The sequence below is a fragment of the Asparagus officinalis genome, chromosome 4 (assembly GCF_001876935.1).
Source record: "Asparagus officinalis chromosome 4, Aspof.V1, whole genome shotgun sequence".
Lineage (NCBI taxonomy): Eukaryota > Viridiplantae > Streptophyta > Magnoliopsida > Asparagales > Asparagaceae > Asparagus > Asparagus officinalis.
In genome coordinates this window covers 9,011,515-9,034,800 of record NC_033797.1, presented here as the reverse complement: position 1 = coordinate 9,034,800, position 23,286 = coordinate 9,011,515, and the positions used below count along the sequence as shown (strand labels likewise).

The following is a 23,286-nucleotide window of genomic DNA, read 5'->3' as shown; positions in this document are numbered from 1 at the left end:
TCGGGAGAAACCCCAGCGTCACTCGCCGAATTTACCCTCGCCTCGACCGATTTTTACGACGTCAGCCTCGTCGACGGGTTCAACCTGCCGATCGTCGTAACGCCCGTTAACGGTCAAGGGAATTGTAGCGCTGCGGGGTGCGACGGCGATCTGAGGAAAGACTGCCCGAAGGAGCTCGCCGTTAAAGCTAACGGGGACACGGTGGCCTGTAGGAGTGCCTGCGACGTGTTCAACACGGACCAGTATTGTTGTAGGGGTGTTTTTGGAAATTCGCAGACGTGTCAGCCTACGTATTACTCGAAGAAGTTCAAGGAAGCGTGCCCTGGGGCGTACAGTTACGCGTATGATGATCCGAGTAGTATTTTCACGTGCGGGGCTGCGGATTACATAGTGGCCTTTTGTTCTAACAGGTGAGGTTAATTAATTCGATCCCCTTGCTTTTATTTCAAATATTCAGTATTTTTTATCTTAGATTTTTTAAAAAAAAAAATTTACACATGTGATGATGACAAGCGGGCAACAAGCTGCGCCGCTAATCCTTTCTGTATTGCAAAACCCAGCCTACGAAACACATACTCAGCTGATCCTGCCGTCGCCACATTCTTGTTCATGAATTTCTGTACTCTCCTGAGGAATTCCACCGCATCAGCTGCAAGGAAACCAAACGTATCGAATGCGAACGGGATGAAACTGTGTTGGTTGTCCTTGCAAGCTTGATCATGTTTGCTCACCTTCGCCTCTGTCGCCCTAATTCACATGCTAGTCTTGACCGAAAGAATTAATTTGAAACAACTTATAAGAACAAGGAATGCTGATGGCATGTTTAGTGCTTTTAGCTTTCGAGAAACCGGTTTCGAATTTTTTTATTAGTTTCAAATTAAATTACAAGATTCATTCATTTATCCATGATTTTTTTATGAGATCAATATTGGTTATAGACTAATAGACGATTTCAGATAATATTTTGTGATATTATGAAGTAATTAATTAAGTTGTTTTTTCTTTTTATGCCCAAGGAACCAAACACTATGCACTTATCATAATGGGAAGCTGATTTGTAGCGGATCAAGTGGATTCGCATCTCTCATTTCTCGAGGGATGGTTATCGGTCTGGCTTGCATTGTGAGTTTAATACTGTTTTGGGTGTAGTACGTGGAGAGAATCTTGTTGGTAATTTCTGATTGTTGCTTCTTGAATCGTGAGGTTTTAAAATTATGGGTTCTGTTTCTGAATCCTCTGCCTTGTGCATGCCCTAGGATTTTTATTCTTTGGGATTGGGAATGTGTACTCCTAATTCTTCACAGAATAACAACACTTGTACTGTCTGAAACTTGTGAAATATTGAAGATGCGTGCCCTTGGAGTTTGAGATTATATGCAAGATGTACTTGGAGGTATTTTTACCTTTTTATTTCGTTTTTTGGGCAAAGGCTATGGTGTTGTTCCTGTTTCCATACATTAAATCTGCCTGGTGAAACGCAAACTAGTTACACACATGTTTGTGATAAGCGACGACTAGGTCCGCTCTTTATTCTCATAGATGTGATGGGTTTAAATTTCCATAGTTAAATAGGTTTTATCTACATTACAGCGATGACGATGACGTTCTTTTCTATGCTACTAATATATGCTTCACTTCTCGCTCTAATAGTATATCAAACTTCAAAGGAGGGTAAATTTTAAGAAACGGCAATGAACTATTAAGGGTTTCACACACCAAAAAAGAGGGCGAAACCCAATATATTTTTTATCAGATAAAACTACCATAGACTTTCATATCAGGCAAAAATTAGCATGTACTGTGACAAAAACTGTCATGAATCTTTAATCACGTTTTCTAAATTCACAAATTTCAGCCAAATTCCTCAGACTACCATGAACTTTATATTACTATCAAATAACTTTCATATAACCTTCAGGTATATTCATAAATTGAATATATATTTTTGTTATAACATGTGATAGTTTTCTACCGATTTGACAGTTTATACTATTTTTTTCTCAGAACTCCTAATAAAACATGACGGTTAATTTTGTAAAATTTACCCTTAAACAATTACCAGATCCATGATTGTTGATTACCCTTCTAAAGGTTTTATTTTTATAAAATTTCCCACAAAATTTTGAAGCAGAATAGCACAAAACACTGCACACTTATTTTGGTCACCGCCGGCCCATCACACACGGCCAGTTTCATCTCCATGTGACGGCCGGCCCATCAACTATTTATTTGTGCAGTTTGTTTAGTTCTCGTTATACTTAAAAGTTGCGTGGAGAGAAAAAGAGTGAATCAAGAAAATGTTGGATTAAATCTAATTGTGGGCATATATGTTATATTAGTGTGTAATGCTATCTTTAAGGCCAACCCGCATAAAGTGATCAATCAATTTGAGTTAATGGGTATTTAAGTAAATCATGGGCTAATTGTGCAGATACCAGACTGCAATTCTAATTTTACGAGAGACTAAATTAGAAAATTACAAACCTATATAAAGGGGTTATGATCCCTAATCTAAAGGTTACGTTCTCTAATATCTAATTCCCATCTAAAGAGATATTCAAGAGAAACCTTTCGGATTAGAAGATCAAACCCTAATTAAGATCCATGCTCAAATCGTCATGGATTCAGGTATTGCTTCCGCGTTCTTGTGATTATTCTCTTTGAATTAATCATGGTTAAATTTACAACAAGTGGTATCAGAGCCACCATGTTTGATATCAATTAAACTTTAAGTTTGTGGGCCTTAATTCGTTATGGGCTCTTATTAAGCTATGGAGAATTTCAGTTAATTCAAATTAAATTGCTTAATTTGAATTAAATTTGGTAGTTAATCAATTATTTAATTTAAATATTATGACACTAAGGTATTAAGTTTGTATCTCATTCCAAATGATTAATTAAAACAAGAAGTTACCAAAGTAACTTCTCTTATGTAAATTGTTCATGAGGGATGTTAGATGGTTGTGCGTATGTTTTCGTGTAAATGTTTAATCGGCCCAAAGGAATGTTAATATTTATTTAGACTGCATACACATTTGCGATGATAAAATGTGTGATAATTATAAGGTTTACATGTGAATAATGAATCGATCCAAAGATAGTTTTATTATTTGACATGAGTTATTATCATTGTTTGATCATTGCAACAATGTATCACTTACAATTAATATCACTGTCCAAAGACTTGATATTAATGTTGTACTAGATATATTGAGATGTGATTTGTCATTATTTGATTTTTATTGATTACTAATTACGGTTAATAATGTGAGTATCTTTTGTTTATTTCAGCTAATGTATCTGTTGCAATAATTTCTACTAACATCAACTCAATTCTCATACTCAATTGGACTAATTTCAATGTTTGGAAAGAGAACATATTAATTGTTCTTGGCTGTATGGATCTAGATCTTACATTAAGAACCGAATAACTCCAACCTCTCAATGAGGATAGCACTCCTGATGTTAAGAAAGAGTATGAGAAATGATAGCGTTCAAATCGCATGAGTCTTATGATCATTAAGCGCGGCATTCCGGAAGCCTTCAGAGGCATAAAATCCGAAGAGATTACTAAGGCTAAATATTTCCTTGCTGAAATTGAGAAATGTTTTGCAAAAAACGATAAGGTAGAAACAATCACATTTTTAGCTCGCTTGATTTCGATGAAGTATAAAAGCAAAGGAAATATCAGGGAGTACATTATGGAAATGTTTCATATTGTTTCAAAACTTAAGGCACTTAACTCGATCTTTGTGATGAGTTACTGGTATATCTAGTTCTGCTATCTCTTCCTGCACAATTCAATCAATTTAAGGTCAGTTATAACTGCCGAAAGGAGAAATGAACTCTAAATGAGTTCATTTCATACTATGTGCAAGAAAAAGATAGGTTGAAGCAAGATAAAACAGAAAGTGCTCATTTAGCTTATGCCTTTAAGGATAAGGGAAAGAAAAGAAAGAATGATAATGAAGCTGCTAAGGGTCTTGTTCAGAAGAAACAACGTAAGGATGATCAGGGTTGTTTCTTCTGCAACAAGTATGGACACGTAAAGAAGGACTGTACCAAATATCATGCCTGGCGTGCTAAGAAGAGTACATTCCTTACTTTGGTCTGTTCTGAGGTTAATTTAGCTTCAATACCTAGAAACACTTGGTAGTTAGACTCTGGTGCTACTACTCACATAAGTGTTTCTATGCAGGATTGCCTGAGCTACCGAAAGCCAAGTGATGTTGAAAGATACATCTTTGTGGGCGACGGATAATCGGTAGACGTGGAAGCAATTAGGCACTTTAGGTTGATATTAGGAATTGGTTCATATTTAGACTTAAAAGATACTTTTGTAGTACCGTCTTTTAGACAGAATTTGATTTCTATTTCTATATTGGACAAATTAGGTTATTCTTGTTCATTTGGAAATAATTAATTCAGTTTATCTTTTAATTCAAATATTGTGGGAACTGGTAGGTTATTCTTGTTCATTTGGAAATAATTAATTCAGTTTATCTTTTAATTCAAATATTGTGGGAACTGGTTACTTGAGTACTTATGACAACCTATATTTTAATTCAAATATTGTGGGAACTGGTTACTTGAGTACTTATGACAACCTATATTTGCTTGATACAATTGCCTCTTATAATGAATCCTTGCATGTGGAATCATGTGGTACTAAGCGTAAATTAAATAAAGAAAATTCAGCGATATTATGACATAAGCGCTTGGGTCATATCTCAAAAGATAGAGTTGAGTGTCTTGTGTTTGATGGCATTTTGGATTCCCTTGATTTTTCAGACTTCGACGTATATGTTGAATGTATCAAGGGAAAACAGACCAAAGTTAAGAGATTAGGTGCCAACAGATCTTCAGATATCTTAGAATTGATACATACGGATATTTGTTGGCTATTCTCTACGGCATCTTAGAATGGTCAATAATATTTTATATTATTCATAGACGATTACTCACGTTATGAGTATCTATATCTCATTCATGAGAAATCTGAGTCTCTGGACATGTTCAAAGCTTTTAAAGCTAAAGTTAAGAATCAACTCAACAAAAGAATTAAAACTGTTAGATCTGATCGTGGTGGTGAGTACTACGGCAGATATGATGGTTCAGGTGAACAACGTTTAGGACCATTTGCTAGATACCTAGAGGAATACAGTATCGTCCCACGGTTCACCATGTCGGGGTCACCTAGCATGAATGGTGTAGCTGAAAGACGAAATAGGACTCTTAAGTGTTAGACCCTAGAGGGGGGTGATTAGGGTCTTATGCTAATCTAATCCGATTAAATGCTAATTAAAATAAATTAACAAGTTATCCTAGCAAGTATGAAATATAATAACTATATAAGCTAGGATAAGCAATATGAACAATGAGATATATCCTATATGATAAATATATATATGCAAGGATATATATAAACTAACACAAGGGGTAAACAATCTAAACAAGATAGTGGATGATATAGATAATGAGCTAATGACAATGGCGATATAAGATATGAACATAAATATGAATGAACGCCAAAGCACACTCAAACAAGCAATATGATCACGGAGTTCGGACCTTCCGTCCTACGTCTCCGCTCCCCACTCCCGGGGAGAAATCCACTATCAACCGGGTTTTCTACGTTCACCCGAATAACGTTTACACCTCACAGTATCGGTTTTCAACGCTCACCGATCAACGTCACTCCTCACAATCGGTTTTCTAGTTCACCGAAAACTTCACAACACACTCGGTTTTCTAGCTCACCAAAAACCTTACAACACTCACAATGTAACAAATATAAATTTGTTCTCTACAATAGATGAGAACACAATGAAGCACAACTCAATGTTACAATCTCTCACAACCCTAATATACTATGTATGCAAATACAATAAGCTCAAGTGGGTGTGTGTAACAATGAGATAATATAATCAAATCTAAACTCAATATAAAAACTAGCTTTAAAGAATGATAATCAAATAACTAAGCAAATGTAAAGCTAGATAGAGTTTAGAAAACTTCTCCAATAGATGACAAGATGGAGAGATGGAGATTGGAGCCCAAACAAGAAGATGATCTCCTCCACTTGTGAAAACAATCTTCAAACCAAACAAACACTAAAACACACTTAAACCCTTGTTTAAAACTCTTTAAACTTGTTTAAAACATTTCTTGAGTGCCCTTAGAAGTATGAGGGCATGGGGTATATATAGGCTCATGAAACAAGCCCAAAAACCCAAGAAAACCAAGCAAAAAGACAAAAAAACGGATATATCAAAATCTGGGAATTATAGCCGTTAGCTACAGTAACCAACGTCCAGAGACATTTCCGGTAGACCGGTCCGGTCGACCGGATTACTGTAGCAGAAATGCTGTTTAAAAATATCAAATAAATTCCAAAAAATGTAAAACTTTAGGGAATGATTGTAGACATGATAATAAACATGCTACAATGACTGGTTTCCAAAAAAGACTTCCCAAATAAAAAATATCATCATTTTACAAAATAGTCCAAAACACGAAAATGTAAACATATGAATTTTAACATTTAGGCTAAACCATGTTTTGAAACTCTGCACAAAGATTTTGTAGACTTAATAAAATTAGTATATGATTATTGTTAAGTCCAAAAACTAAGAATATGATATTTTCACAAATACATTAGAGAATGAAACATAGGAGTATGTATATGAAAATATATTTGTTTCATATCTAAGTAGTTAAACCAAATCACAATAATAAATATGAAATATATGATTTCATATTATAAACATGAAAACCCAATACCATGCATGTATATATATAAAACTATATATATGCATAGAAACCAAAACTTATGTATATGTGTGTGTGTGTGTGTGTGTATATATACGAAGAAACCAATAAATGTGTGTGTATATGATATTGAGCTTAGAGTACTTAACACACATAATATAAATCCTAAACTAAATTACCCAAGCTAGTATATATATATATATATATATATATAACTATATATATATACTAAGAAACCAATAAATGTGTGTGTATAGATATTGAGCTTAACGTACTTAACACACATAATATAAATCCTAAACTAAATTTCCCAAGCTTGATTGGTCTTCAATATGCTTGACTTGGTAATCTCGCGGATGAAGCTTGAACTTGATCTTTAACTTTGAATTGCAAGGCTTCACTTCACTATTCCACCAACCTCCATTGGATATGATCGTTATGGCGTAATCCATCCATCCTCCAACTACGTTGTTTGTCTATAATAAATAAGAAAACACAAATACTAGACAAACAACATTAGTGATAAATTATTTGTTAAACATCATCAAAACAAGAAGGCCAACATTAAGAATATGGTAAGTAGTATGATTGCTCATTTTTCTTTACCAGAGTCACTCTGGAAAAAAATACTAAAGATAACAACTTACATTCTGAACAGAGTACTAAGTAAAGCAGTTGTTAAAATACCTTATGAGCTTTGGACTGGTCGAAAGCCCAATTTAAAGCACTTACATATTTAGGGATATCCAGCTGAGGTAAGACCTTATAGACCAAATGAAAAGAAATTTGACTCCAAAATAGTTAGCAGCTACTTTATTAGGTATTCTGAACGTTCTAGGGGCTATAAATTCTATGATCCCACACTCAGGAAATATTTTTAAGACGTGAACAACAACATTCTTTGAGGATGTTGAGTTTGGGGGGAGAAATAAGGTTAGAAACATTGGTTTTGAAGAGGAATTAGTTTCAGACCCAATCCATACAGTCACTTTTGACGATATTCAGGTTCCTATATCTGTTATTGATCAAGAAGTGAATCCAGAACCTCAAGAAGATAATGTTAAACAACTCATTGTTCCAGAAGAACAAACTCAATAACCCCAAGAACTAGTGTCATTACGGAGATCCACGAGAGAAAGGAGAAATGCTATTCCGGATGACTATATTGTATTTCTCTAAGAACATGAGGAAAATAATGGAATATTAGAAGATGATCCAATCAACTTCCTTCAAGCCATGAAAAGTTCTAACTCTCAAAAGTGGACTAATGCCATGAATAAAGAGTACAAGTTTATGCAAGATAATAAGGTTTGGAAACTTGTCCCATTGTCAGAATGTACAAAACTAATTGGTTATAAATGGATATTTAAAACCAAGCGGGTTGCAAATGGTAGTGTGGAGAGGTATAAGGCATGTCTTGTAGCTAAAGGCTATACTCAAAAGGAAGACATTGATTATACAGATACTTTCTCTCCAGATTCATCGAAAGACTCTTTCAGAATAATCATGGTGCTTGTTGCTCACATTGATCTTGAGTTACATCAGATGGATGTTAAGACTGTGTTTCTCAATAGAGATATTGATGAAATGATCTATATGGTATAACCAGAAAACTTTGTGTCAGGTGACCCAAAGAATATGGTTTGCAAATTAAGAAAATCCATTTATGGACTCAAGCAAGCTCCTCGTTAATGGTATTATAAGTTTTAACAAATAATTATCTCGTTTGATTTTGAGATGAACATTGGTACGAGTCGCCGAGCGAGCACTCTTGATCGCGGAATTATCAAGAGTGGGTTGAGAAGAAAACGACAGAAGAACACAATATAATAATTTGGACAAAGAAAAATACATTCTCTAGATTATGAGAATCAATTGGATTATAAATCTCTCTCTCACTATCTCTCTAGATCAAAGAACAACCTCCCTGATCTCTTTTCTGATTACAATCTGAGTAATCTACCATTTTTTTCCCTAGAAAAGTCATGTTTCTATTTATACAAAATAGAAATCCTAAATAGTACAGGAAAACCAGCCCAGGCCCAAAATCTAACTCGCGGTCGACCGTAGAGCCAGGCGCGGTCGACCGCGGTTTGGCGGTCGACCGCCGAACCCATCGCGGTCGACCGTAACCAACGACAGAGAGCAGTCTGGGTTACAGGGTTTTGGCGATCGATCGTCGCACACATCGCGGTCGACCGTGACTCAGTTCAACCGAATCCTCAGAGCTGTGCACGTTCGCGGTCGACCGCCGTAACACTCGCGGTCGACCATGAAACAGTAAAACTATTTTTCTCGTGTTCCGATGAATCCTTCGACTTTGCTGCTTCCAACAACTCTGTCCACGACTCCTCTACACTATTCTCAAGATACCATGAGAATCACCTATCCTCAAGCTCCCATGAGGATCGCTAAGCTCCCAAAGAAAAGATACACCCGTATCATGGGTCCCCCCTTTAGGAACCTTAAGTCCCGTTCAAGTTAGAACTTCAGCTGAGGGAACTCGCGAGCCCCTCCTTCTCTGTTGAACCACTTTGCCTTGCGAGGAACCTGACCTTGACGTCCAATGAGAAATGACTCCTTCGTTCCCCGCCTCATCATAGTCACCGTTCGCTCTAAGTTGTAATTCTTTATCGATGGCTTTTCTGGAAGTCTAATACACAGCGAGACAAACTTCTTGCTTGCATTCACTAGTCTCTTCGCTCGCGCCACTGTCCCCAAACTTATCTCCTTCGGAAGAGATGCCGAACGAAATATGAACTTTACACCATCCTTAGTGAAGGTGTACTTCTGAGCCCGCCTCTCGTAGATCGCATATCTATCCCATAAGTACGGATTGCCCAGTATAATCTGACAAACATCCAATGGAACGACGTCGCACGTAACCTCGTTAATATACGACTCGTGGAGCTCAAATCTGACAGTGCATTGATCAACTACACTCAGTTTCTCCTCCTTCTGAATCCACCCCAATGGATAGGGCTTCGGATGCTTGACCGTCTTCAGACCCAGCTTCTGCACCAATGCCTCGGATATCAAATTCTTCTCGCTACCCGAATTAATAATGGCATCAACCAAACTGGTTTTCACTTACAACTTAAGAACAAAGAGTTACTCTCTCGGGTCGTCGACCTCTTTCGTGGTCTGCTTCCCCGCCATAAGGTTAAGACTGCTGTTGGGCTTTGTCATCCCCGTGACTTCTTTCGGACCTTGAGCTATCATGTATGTCTTTTTCTCCTCCTTCCTCTTCAACCCTCTTGGCTTCAGATGATGATACTTCTCCCAGCATCGATCAGCTTCGTACCCTGTCTTCTCGCAGTGACTACAAATCAGCCCTGCCTTCCCTGGATCACCCTTCTTCTTCTCCTCCTTAGATTGAGAACCACTAGACTCGCCTCCCGTCTGTTTGGAGTCTCCCTTAGCCTCGTTTCCCTTCTTTTGCTTGCCCTCGAGGGCAATAGCCTTCACTCTCGCCTCTGCAATTGATTCCACCGTGAATAGCTTTATCTCCTTTCGGATGTAATCGCTCAATCCCGCCATATACTTCATAAACACGGAATATTCCTCTGTCGTAATATTGAGGACCATCGCTTGCTGCTGAAACTCTGTGGTGTATTCTTGAACGGTTTGATTGACCCTTTGGCGCAAACCGTACCACTTATACCAACGCTCTTCAAGGAATCCCACCGGGTAGAACGGCTTCCTCAGTAACTCATTGAACTTGTTCCACGACACCGCCTTCTTCTTCTGCTTGCAGTAGGATTTCCACCACGTCAACGCGTGTCCTGAAAGCTTCAAAGTCGCGAACACAATCTTCTCTTTCGACGAATAGCCATAAAGAGTAAAATACGTCTCCATCCGCTCGATCCAGTCATCAAGCCTCTCTATGTCAACACTCCCATCATAAATAGGAATCTCCACCTTGAAGTCAATCTTCAGGTTCTGATAAGAATTCTTACCCCATTGATGTAATGCAGTCTTAACGGTCTCCTCCTCCTCGTCGGAATCTGAATCTACTCTCTCCACATCGGACTCAACAATTTTCTTCGAAGAAGATTCACCTTGTTTGCCACCTCCATGGATAAGACTGGCGAGTTGTGTGAGAGTCAAACCTATCGTCTCGATCTGCTTCTCCAATGCATCAATTCTCGCTGAATTGTCTCCTTCAGCCATCTTCTCCTTCCTTAATTTCTGGACTCCTTCCAATGAAATAAGGATCTCGCCAAGCTTCTTGTACTGTGAGCGAGTAAGAATCATACACAGGTTTTCCCTCCACAGGATCTAGGGGCTTTGATACCAACTTGGTACGAGTCGCCGAGCGATCACTCTTGATCGCGGAATTATCAAGAGTGGGTTGAGAAGAAAACGACAGAAGAACACAATATAATAATTTGGGCGAAGAAAAATACTTTCTCTAGATTATGAGAATCAATTAGATTACAATTCTCTCTCACACAATCTCTCTAGATCAAAGAACAACCTCCTTGATCTCTTTTCTGATTACAATCTGAGTAATCTACCCTTTTTTTCCCTAGAAAAATCGTGTTTCTATTTATACAAAATAGAAATCCTAAACAGTGCAGGAAAACCAGCCCAGGCGGTCGACCGCAGAGCTAGGCGCGGTCGACCACGGCCAACACCCGAGACTTAAATAAGTTGCAGGGTTTTGGCGGTCGACCACCGAACCCATCGCGGTCGACCGTAACCAACGACAGAGAGCAGTCTGGGTTACAGGGTTTTGGCGGTCGACCGCCGCACCCATCGCGGTCGACCGTGACTCAGTTCAACCGAATCCTCAGAGCTGTGCACGTTCGGGGTCGACCGCCGTGACACTCGCGGTCGACCGTGAAACAGTAAAACTGTTTTTCTCGTGTTTCGACGAATCCTTCGACTTCGTTGCTTCCAACAACTCTGTCCACGACTCCTCTATACTATTCTCAAGATACCATGAGAATCACCTATCCTCAAGCTCCCATGAGGACCACTAAGCTCCCGAAGAGAAGATACACCCATATCAAATATTGTTGATGAATGTGTATATCGCAAGTTTACCGAGAGTAAGTATATTTTTTTGGTTCTGTATGTCGATGACATATTGCTTACCACTAATGATATAAGCATGTTGCACGAAACCAAGATATTTCTATCAAAGAATTTTAAAATAAAAGATCTTGGGGACGCCTCTTTTATATTAGGAATCCAGATACATCGAAATCGTTCTCGAGGTATACTTGGATTATCACAAAATAGCTATATCGATAAAGTACTCAAAAGGTTTGGCATGCAAGATTACAGATCAGGTGACATCCCTGTTACTAAAGGAGACAAGTTTAGTCTCAATCAGTGCCCTAAAAGCAACATTGAAATTCAAGAAATGCAGAAGATTCCTTATGCTTCAGCTGTAGGAAGTCTAATATATGCTCAGGTGTGTACGCGTCCGGATATTACGTACATTGTTGGGATATTAGGCAGATACTTAAGCAACCCTGGTATGGATCATTGGATAGCAGTCAAAAAGGTTATGATGTATCTTCAGAAAATAAAAGGTTATATGCTCACATACAGAAAATTAGAACAGGTGGAGGTCATTGGGTACTCTGATTCTGATTTTGTTGGATGCCAAGATAGCAAAAAGTCTATATCAGGCTATATTTATATGTTAGTAGGAGGAGCTATATCATGGAAAAGTGTCAAACAGACACTCGTAGTTTCCTCCACTATGACAGCAGAATTTGTAGCTTGCTATGAGGCATCCAATCATGGAATATGGTTGCGAAATTTTGTCACTGGACTGCACATTCTGAAAAAGGTTGAAAGACTACTAAAGTTATTTTATGACAATAAATCAGCAGTTATGTATTCCAATAATAACAGAAGCTCAACTAAGTCAAAACATATTGACATTAAGTTCTTAATTATGAAAGAAAGGGTACATCGTTGACAGATATCTATAGAGTACACTGGGACAAACTCCATGATAGATGATCCTCTTACAAAAGGGTTGCCACCTAAAGTCTTTCATGAGCACACTGCTCATATGGATGTGATATTATTTGAGGATATCATGATTTAGTGGGAGTTTATAATTTTTTGGTGCTTTATGATTGATTATATTGTCTGATCAGAATAAAATTTTCAGTGAAGACACTATGTTACATTATGTTTGGTTTTGACCTCACTAAAGTTTAAAGTAGGACCAGTTAAAAATAGACATGTACTGATCACATTGTATGTAATTTTCATGCTGCACATCCATGATTGATCTATGTCATTTGATTATATTGGTATATGTGACTATTGATGGGTTTAGTCACGATAAATGTGACGAATGCCGCTTTGATCCTATATTGATATTGTCAATGGACGAGATTGTTCGGAAATACCCTAATTTGTAATAGCAATTTCTGAGCTCATAAGGTTGTACGTGTTTTAATGAAACATATAGTGCCCAAGTGGGAGATTGTTGGATCGAATCTAATTGTGGGTATATATATTATATTAGTGTATAATGCTATCTTTAAGGCTAACCCGCATAAAGTGATCAATCAATTTGGGTTAATGAGTATTTAAGTAAATCATGGGCTAATTGTGCAGATACCAGACCGTAATTCTAATTTTATAAGGGGCTAAATTAGAAAATTATAAATCTATATAAAGAGGTTATGGTCCATAATCTAAAGGTTACGTTCTCTAATCTCTAATCCCCGTCTAAAGAGATATTCAAGAGAAACCTTTCAAATTAGAAGATCAAACCCTAATTCAGATCCGTGCTCAAATCGTCATGGATTCAAGTATTACTTCCACGTTCTTGTGATTATTCTCTTTAAATTAATCATGGTTAAATTTACAACAGAAAACACCAGAAATTGAAATAAATCTTTACAAAAGACTAAGGTCTTAAGAAAATACATGCTACATTTTGCAAGTATTATGAATGGTAGGGGTGGGCAAAAACCGAAAAAAACCGGTTCAACCGAAAAAACCGCCCGAAAAAGTGGACCGGTTAACCGAACCGAATTAAATGGATGAGAAGAAGTCTCTAAACCGCCCGAACCGAATTAAATCGGTTTGGATCCGGTTTGAACCCCTGAACCGCCCAAAAAAAAACCGACCCGAATTTTGTTGGGCGGTTTAGAGACTAAACTTATACCTCAAAACTTTTCCTGTTATCATCCAATAGGTTCAAACGGCGCAAGGAGCAATTTTAAGCAACGAGTACAACAATATCACAGAAAAATATCCTTGAGAACTAAGTAAAGATTCAAATCAATCCAGAAAATTTGTTATGCACATGATGCACTTACAAAAGATGCATATGCTACATTAAATGAACAATATCATACAAAACATCACTCCCCCGTGTAATTAAATAAACTTAAACTTTAGTTAAAAAATTTCGCAGAAAAGATCTTGAGAATTACATAAGATTCAAATCAATCACAAAATGTGTTATGTACATGATAATTACAAGAGATAAGCATGCTGTATTATATGAACAACATCTTTAAAACATTAGTTCTCTGCGTAATTATATCAACTCAAAACTTTATTCTAAAGATGATAACCAGTCTAATAAAGCTTTGTTGTCGAGCTCAGGAACCTCATCATGAGGACAATGCCCAGCTTGCAAATTCACAACAGAAGTCTTTGGATAGAACTCTTTGCAAATTCAAAACCGAAACCGAACCGAACCGAACCGAATTTTGGTTGGGCCGAATATTCGGATGAAGGGGAAAAAATCTGGATCTGGATGAGAGTTTTGAGCATCCGAAAAATTCGGATTGGATGCGGATTGAGCATAAAACCGAACCGATCTGAATATGCCCAGCCCTAATGAATGGAAACGAATTGGTCCACCTTTGAAACCATATTATCTTATCCAGTAAATTAACCTTTTAATATTGGACTAAATCGAAGCTCTGACAAAAAGATTACTTTTTTTGTTTCATACATAAAAGGAAAAGGCTTTAGTTTTTTTTGCCTCAAAGTACGGTTTTACAATAAATTCAGCAAAAGGCACTAGAATAAGGCCTAATTGTCAGTAATCCCCTAATTAGCCTCAAATAAGATGGTGGTGATCTATCTACACGCACTGTTGTGTTGTTAATCTCATAAATTATAGTATAGCTCTAATTATCATATGAATCTAGTCCATAATATTACATAGAGTTGCGGACCATCCAAAGCCTTTAAAGATAGTCTCAAAAGAAGATCTCAAGCTCACGCACCCTAAACTTAAATGCCAACTGTGGGCTAAAATGCCTAAAGGATGACATAAAGTGAGCCTATTTAATTGATTTAAGTGAGTTGCCATTTGCCAAATGTCTAAAACTTGAGGTGTAGCTTTAAACTTTGTGAAAGCTTCACCCCCTCTCTACCCTTTATTCCTCCTGCATCCCATGAAGAGCACATGGATTTTTTTTTGATAAGAGAACGAGCTCCCATGATGACTCCAGCCTTTTCTTGATGAGCACATATTAAAGTAATTACTCTTTTACTTTATTTTACCAATCCTTTTCCCTTTTTCTGAAATATATTTACGGGATTAGTTGTAGGGTGACAGCTGCTTCTAACAATTATGGAAGACATTTACTTGAAAATTATACATTTAAGGCCCCGTTTGGCAAATGGTTAAGAAAGATGAGTTAAAAAAAATGATTAATGTACTTAGCTCATTCGATAAACCGAAGGACTAAATTATTAACCCGTTAAATAAGTTTTATTTTAATCCTTATGATCAGTTTTTGTGTTTGGGAATAACACTGATTTTGACTATTTTCTTTATAATTAGAAGAGTTAACTCTTTATCCTTCTAAATAGGAGTATTAATAAACCATCATTTTGAGAGGTTAACTCATTTTAATCCCTCGATCTAGAGGGGTTAGCTTAACTCTTCTATATTTTTTATGTTTGACAAATTATGAAGGGTTAACTCATTTTAATCATTATATATATTTTTTGTATTTAGGGGTTAAGAAGGGGTTAAGTCTCCTTAACCCCTCACTTAACCGTTTGCCAAACGGTACCTTAGGGTTACTTGCTAGCTAATGTAGTGTAGTGTAAAAACTATCCAAAAAATTAAGGATACTTTCAGCAAACACCATTAAGTTTGGGTGTTTTTAGAGTAATCCCCATACACTTTAAAAACTATCCAAAAAATTAAGGATACTTTCAGCAAACACCATTAAGTTTGGGTGTTTTTAGAGTAATCCCCATACACTTTATAAATGTTACTTAAATCTCTTTAACTCTTCTATATTTTTTATGTTTGACAAATTATGAAGGGTTAACTCATTTTAATCATTATATATATTTTTTGTATTTAGGGGTTAAGAAGGGGTTAAGTCTCCTTAACCCCTCACTTAACCGTTTGCCAAACGGTACCTTAGGGTTACTTGCTAGCTAATGTAGTGTAGTGTAAAAACTATCCAAAAAATTAAGGATACTTTCAGCAAACACCATTAAGTTTGGGTGTTTTTAGAGTAATCCCCATACACTTTATAAATGTTACTTAAATCTCTTTAACTTTCGTCTAGTAACCCTCCTCAACTTGGATAGTGCATGTGAAAATCATGAGCATCTAAATGAAAAATACTCCTGATGAAGAAAAAACCCCTTTCTCATATCCATTTTTAAATGATCTTAAATGTAGTTTACACAGGACCCTCTAAATTTGGTCATTTTTTTAATGTAGATTAATTAAAATAAATATTATCTTAATTTGAGTTAAGTCAATAATTTGGAGTCTTAATTTGGAAAGGGTGTATTTTTAGTCTACTAATTCATCTAATATAACAGGATAGTTAATTTGCTGTAGAAATCTTTTTAACATTAAAGCACTGTCCTCAGGCTGTGTAGCAAATTATATTACATAGATCCTCGAAACATAAAAGCCATTACTCCTACCCAAAGCATAAAACAGCCACCTTTTGCAAGATCACCATTAAATTAAAAAAAAAAAAAAAAAAAAAAAAAAAAACCCAAATAAAAAAAAAAAAAAAAAAAAAACAGAATACCCATAACTCACCTTCTCTTCTACTCTCCTTCTCAAATACCCAACTTCAAGAACGTCTGTCCTCTCCAATGGCAGATACAAAGAAAACACCAAAAACCCACCAAAAATGTCACCCTGAACCAGAGAACTCACCCTCAAGAAGAGCTCTCAAGAGCTTCTTCAGCTGCAAATACCACAGAGACGCAGAGGAAAAGAAAAATAAAAAATGCAAGAAACTCAGGTGCAACGGCTCTCTCTGTCACCTCAAAGACACATCCAGTGCATTGAATCAAAAGCCAAGAGCATCTCTGAGAGAGATCAATGGCGATAACAGCACTGATGGGGTTGCTGTTCCAAAATCAAAGGCTTATTTGTCTTCTAATTCTTCTTCTACGTTGGCTACTGTTGCTTCTGCTTCTTCTTCCGTTTCTTCATCTGTTGGTGGGTCTTTTAGGGTGATGCATCTGAGGAGGTTATCTGGGTGCTATGAGTGTCACATGGTTGTTGATCCTATTAATGGATTTTTGAGGGAATCTTCCTTAAGATCTACAGTTTGTACTTGTCCTGATTGTGGAGAGATCTTTGTGAAAGCTGAGAGCTTGGAGCTTCATCAATCAGTTAGGCATGCAGGTAACTTAATTGCCTGAGATCTTTGTTAAACTCATTTAGCAATTTTGTGGGTTGTTCTTTTAATTAGTATCTCAAATAATGCAATTGGTGAAAACCCGAAACACAAATCTAAGCAAATCACAATTTTATAAACCATCCTTCATTCCTTTTACATTGAAAATGAAAATACCAGCTCCTATGATTGTATTGATCTATACCACTCTTCTCAAACTTAGTTTTTTCATCAGATTTATGTATCTTAAGGTTCTGATGACAAAAAGTCAGCAGTTCATTCATCATCTTTTGACCCAAAACTAATCAAACGTAAAACCTGACCTATTTCAAAATCCTGAACACATAACTGAAACACTGCATTAATTGTCCCCAACCAATAATGCAGTTCAAAATATATTGGAAAAAAGCTTCTAATCAAGCTTTTATCACTTTTCTCTTCAACTCAGTATCAGAACTTGGACCTGAGGACACAAGCAGAAATATAGTAGAGATCATATTCCAGTCAAGCTGGCTCAAGAAACAAACACCCGTCTGCAAAATCGACAGAATCCTCAAAATCCACAACACAAAGAAAACAATCTCAAGCTTCGAAGCCTACCGAGACTCGATCAAGAACAATGCCAGCGAGATCTCAGCCAAAAAACACCCCAGGTGCATTGCAGACGGAAACGAGCTCCTCAGGTTCCACTGCACCACCTTCAGGTGCTCCCTCGGCTTAGACGGTTCCAGCAATCTCTGTGATTCTATCCCAAGCTGCAAAGCTTGCGGCATTATAAGACACGGGGTTAAAACTGATGATTGTGGGAGGATTCAGACCTTGGCCACGAGTGGAAGAGCTCACGACAGCGTTAAGGTTTTGATGGAGGGAGAGAAAAGGGCAATGTTGGTTTGTAGAGTGATAGCTGGGAGGGTGAAGAAGAATCAGGAATCGACGGAGGAGTTCGATTCTGTGGCCGGGGTTTCTGGGGTTTACTCTAATTTGGACGAGCTGTTTGTGTTCGATCCTAAGGCCATTCTCCCTTGTTTTGTTGTAATTTACAGAGATTTTTAAGCCCTGGTTATGCATCAATCATGGTGATTTACAATATTTAGTTGTTTCAGTAATATAGTTCATGACTTGAATGCATTTGGAGATGTATGAGGTGATCCGTATCTACTGATAATTAATGGTCTTACGTCTAATTAATTGATCTAATTAAATTGCCTATAACAATCCGACTTATTTTATCCTTCCTCCTTAGAATTTCCAATTAAATTGGCAATACATTTAGGTCATTTTACCCAGTTGCTAGAATTTTTTAAACAATCAAGTGTTCTTCAGTAGCAGCAAACTATCAATTTATTAACAGAAAATCTGATGAAATCTGGATGAGAGTATATATCAAAGTGAATGAGACTGAGACTTTAGCCGTATAAAAGTGTTAAAAAAACCTTCGGATATCAAATAAATGAGAAATGGGTAATTAATGTTTTAGTTACCAAAGTGAATTTAAGCCTAGGGTTGTGTGACTTGTGTCTTTTATTTTCAATACACCCTTTGCTTTCCTCTAAAGCTTCAATATCCCTGTCATTCATGGACTCTAGTTTATCATGGATATATAAAATTTTTGGAAGCTGCAAGCTCTGATGTGTCTCCTAGTAGGTGGCCAATGCATCTAATTTTTTTTTATTAATATGGTTTTAAATGTTTAATATTGGCTTATACAACCTACATATATTGTCCTTACGTAATGTGTTATCAAGTGGGTGTTTGTAGTGCTCTATTTGAATTGATGCTTTTTGTTTCTAGTGTTGGAAGTGGTGGCCAATCTTATTATTTCTATAATAATCAAGGCCTAATTTTGTCCAATTAAGCTATTTGTCTTTACATAATGTGTTTATAGGTGGGTGTTTTTATTGTTAATAGATAACTAAGTTCTTTACTCCCAAAGGCAAATATTGTCCCTACACTTAGTTATCCCTCTGTGAATTTTACAGTGAAGTGCTCCTCTGGATCCTAGTTTATTTCTGACCATCTGAAGCTTTGCTACAATGACCCAAAATATGAGACCAACAGAGAGGACATGTGAGGTGTCCCCCTCCTGCATAATAAGCTGGTCATCACCAAGAAAAATTCTCAATGACCCAAAATATGGGGCCAACAGGAGGGGCAGGTGAGGTGTCCCCCTCCTATTGCATAATGAGCTGACCATTATTAATGATGACCAGCTCATTATGCAATAGGAGGAGAACACCTCACATGTCCTCCCTGTTGGTCTCATATTTTGGGTCCTTGTAGCAAAGCTCGTGAAACTACATATTTCTTGTGTTGAAAAAGAGAAGGTGCAGTGAAATATATGTTTAGACCCTGGAATTTTCTACAATTTATTGTTCTCTAGCTACCTTTTCTATGAATCTTCTGAATTCTTTATTTATTTTTTTAAGAAAATATCTCGACCTTTACTTTAGTAATTTAGAATGACGAAAATACCGGATAGTAGGGAATGAGAACAAACTAGAAATTAATGGTCAGTCTTTTTGTTTCTTCGCGTTGGTAAGCTTATAAGTTATAACTCTATCGTACATGAAATAATTTTACTCTGATATTTTGAGTTAAAATTGCGCTGATTTTGTACCTTGCAAACGAGTAACTTTGGACTTAATCTCTGTCCCTAAATCTATCTAAAAAATACTCCAATATCAACAGTCTTAAAAAAAAAAAAAAATTTGAGGTGGAAGGCTTTCGAAAAATCCAGAACCCTAAACACGCAAATTTCCCAAAGATCAAAGTGGGGTGGGCCCCCCGAAGAGTAACTATAGTGAGAGACAGCCAGCTGCAAGTGGTCCCAGAGGTGTGCACTTGTGGGTCAAGGCCCTAGCTAGTATTCAAAAGGGTTGTACATGCAACTGTCCTTTGAATAGCCAAGCTCGGAGGGCAATTTCTGAGTTGTTTGCTGGTGGTGTCTGACTTGATTAATGGAGATCACGGTTTATGTAACTTTTTTTTTCCCCTTTTTTTCTTTTTGAATTCGCATTTATGTAGCGTTTAAGAGGTTGCCCGCGTAGCAATACTGAAAATGAGATTCAAGTTACCAACTCGGAAAAATACAGCTTCATAAAATAAGCGTTTTTGTGAGAATACATAACTGTAACGTGTTAAACATGGATTGTTCTGATACCATATTGAAGGATCTTACCACTACGTCAAAACTCTGAAATTGTAACGATGATTGAGAGTCGCGGTTTTATACCCAACCAATTCAATTTGTAGGTTTCCTGATTCATCTCAATTTATAGCAGGTTCGAGCATTTTACAACTTGAATCTGGCAAGCGGATACGTTTCAGCCGGTATAACTCAAGATGTAAAGTGTGTGACAAAAGTTGGAAGGCTTCTTTACTTGGTCTACAAATCAATAATGAGATAAACGGGTTTGCCTTATCATTCTAACAATAATATAAAAATACTCAAAAATATAATCCAGTTACAATTATTCAATCATATAACATACGAATGAAAATGAAATAGCTAGTTATCAGAATGAAATATTGGGAGTACAAATATTATCAGAATGGAATTTGTCATCGAGTGCCTTCAAGCAGGAGAGGGGTTAAGAGAGGTGAGTGAGACTAAATCCTGGGAGTAGGCATAAAAAAGGGCTCATCCAGTTGAGCCCATGGCGTTACGAATTGCAACAACGGCCCATTCTCCCAGATGGGCCCAGGTCAACTCAGGCCATGTAATAAAGCCCATTTTTGGCATGCGTACGAACGTGGTTTTCCCGTGACTGGTATCGTGGTCTGCCCTCTAACTTGGTTTTGGACATTTCCCACGTATTGTTTTGTTCGTAAGAAAAATTAAGTTTGGAAAATCTGTAAAGAAAACTTCGAAGCAGTCATCTAATAGAGTCTTAAAAGTTAGAAAATATAGAAAATATTAAAAAAAAACATGTTTTATCATATGATATCTTACATAACTCATATGATTCTATAATATAATTAGTAAAGAATAAAATCATACTCATTTAAAAAACTTTGTTTTCTTGTAATGGCTGGCATGCAACTACGTTCTTGTGGACAAATTTTCAAAACCAACCTATTTGGACTTTTATTCCCCAAAAACGACCCCATTCAAAAATAATTGCAAAAACCGACCTGGTTTCAGCCTCAGCGCTGAAACCAGGTCGGTTTTTGAAAAAAACTCTCCGAAACTTCACGGGAGTTGAACTCCCGTGAAGTTTCATAGTTCAAAAAACTTCACGGGAGTTCAACTCCCGTGAAGTTTCGGAGAGTTTTTTTCAAAAGGGGGAGCTTTTGCTCTCTTAATTCTTTTGTCCCCTTTTTGATGTTGTCAAAGGGGGAGAAATATTGTGAGTATATCTATCTTGTTTGTTTATATGCATGTGAGTTATTATCCTGTATATGTTCATTTCCTTCATGCATATATTCCTTTTTTTGTAAATTGTTTGTCATCATCAAAAAGGGGGAGATTGTTGGCCTCTTTGTTTTGATGATGTTTAACAAACAATTTATTACTAATGTTGTTTGTCTAGTGTTTGTGCATTCCTATGTTTTGTAGACAAACAACGTAGTTGGAGGATGGATGGAATAGAGCTTCAACGATCATATCCAATGGAGGTTGGCGGAATAGTGGAGTGAAGCCTACACAATTCAAAGTTAAAGATCAAGTTCAAGCTTCATCCGCATGTGTACCAAGTTGAGCTACAATGAAGATCAAGATCAAGCTTGGGTAATCTAGTTTAGATTTTATATTATGTGTGTTAAGTACCTTAAGCTCAATATCATATACACACACGTATTTGGTTTCTATGTATATATATAGTTATATATATACATGCATGGTTTTGAGTTTTTATGCTTTGGACACACTTGCAAAATACATGAATTTTCACAAATAGAAATTTAATTTGAGAAATTCTTTTTCTAACATGTTTGTTTTCATGTTTATAAACATTTCGCAAAGTTTCATCAAGTTTGGAATTGATTTTTTATGTTTAATGGAATTTACAAAATCATGTTTTTGTTAGTGCACATGTTCGTGCATCTTTTACAAAACAGATGAGTTTTCATAAATGGGAAGTGGTATTCAAGAATTTTTTTCTTTGACATGTTTATCTACATGTTTAGAAGCTTCTCTCAAAATTTTACTATTTTTGGAGTTGATTTACTGTACCCAATTGATTTTACAAAATAGTGTATGTCAGCAGTTTTTCAGAAACTGTAAATCTGTGTTCAAACATTTATTTCTCTCAACTGGGAAATGATTTTTCAGAAATTCTTTCTCTAACATGTTATTCTACATGTCTATAACCTTCCCACAAAATTTCATATTTTTTAGAGCTGTTTTACTATTTTTAATTGATTTTACAAAACTGAAATATAGTGTTACAGTACCAGCGGTCGACCGGTACGGTCGACCGCCAAACTCTCTGGACGTGGTTACTGTAGCACAACGGCTATATTTTCCAGGTTTTGATATATCCATTATTTTGTCTTTTTGCTTGGTTTTCTTGGGTTTTTGGGCTTGTTTCATGAGCCTATATATACTCCATGCCCTCATACTTCTAAGGGTACTCAAGAAATGTTTTAAACAAGTTTAAAGAGTTTTAAACAAGGGTTTAAGTGTGTTTTAGTGTTTGTTTGGTTTGAAGATTGTTTTCACAAGTGGAGGAGATCATCTTCTTGTTTGGGCTCCAATCTCCATCTCTCCATCTTGTCATCTATTGGAGAAGTTTTCTAAACTCTATCTAGCTTTACATTTGCTTAGTTATTTGATTATCATTCTTTAAAGCTAGTTTTTATATTGAGTTTAGATTTGATTATATTATCTCATTGTTACACACACCAACTTGAGCTTATTGTATTTGCATACATAGTATATTAGGGTTGTGAGAGATTG

At 36.6% G+C, this 23,286-nt stretch overlaps 1 protein-coding gene and 1 pseudogene across 1 annotated transcript; both read left to right on the top strand.

The window, feature by feature from the left end:
- Positions 1-1,414, top strand: part of LOC109839726 — a 3,262-nt pseudogene extending 1,848 nt beyond the window's left edge.
- LOC109836544 lies at positions 16,761-18,476 on the top strand. The gene is made up of 2 exons (XM_020404464.1): positions 16,761-17,395; positions 17,836-18,476. Exons 1-2 carry the CDS (start codon positions 16,855-16,857, stop codon positions 18,438-18,440), a joined length of 1,146 nt encoding a protein of 381 aa, XP_020260053.1. The 5' UTR covers positions 16,761-16,854; the 3' UTR covers positions 18,441-18,476.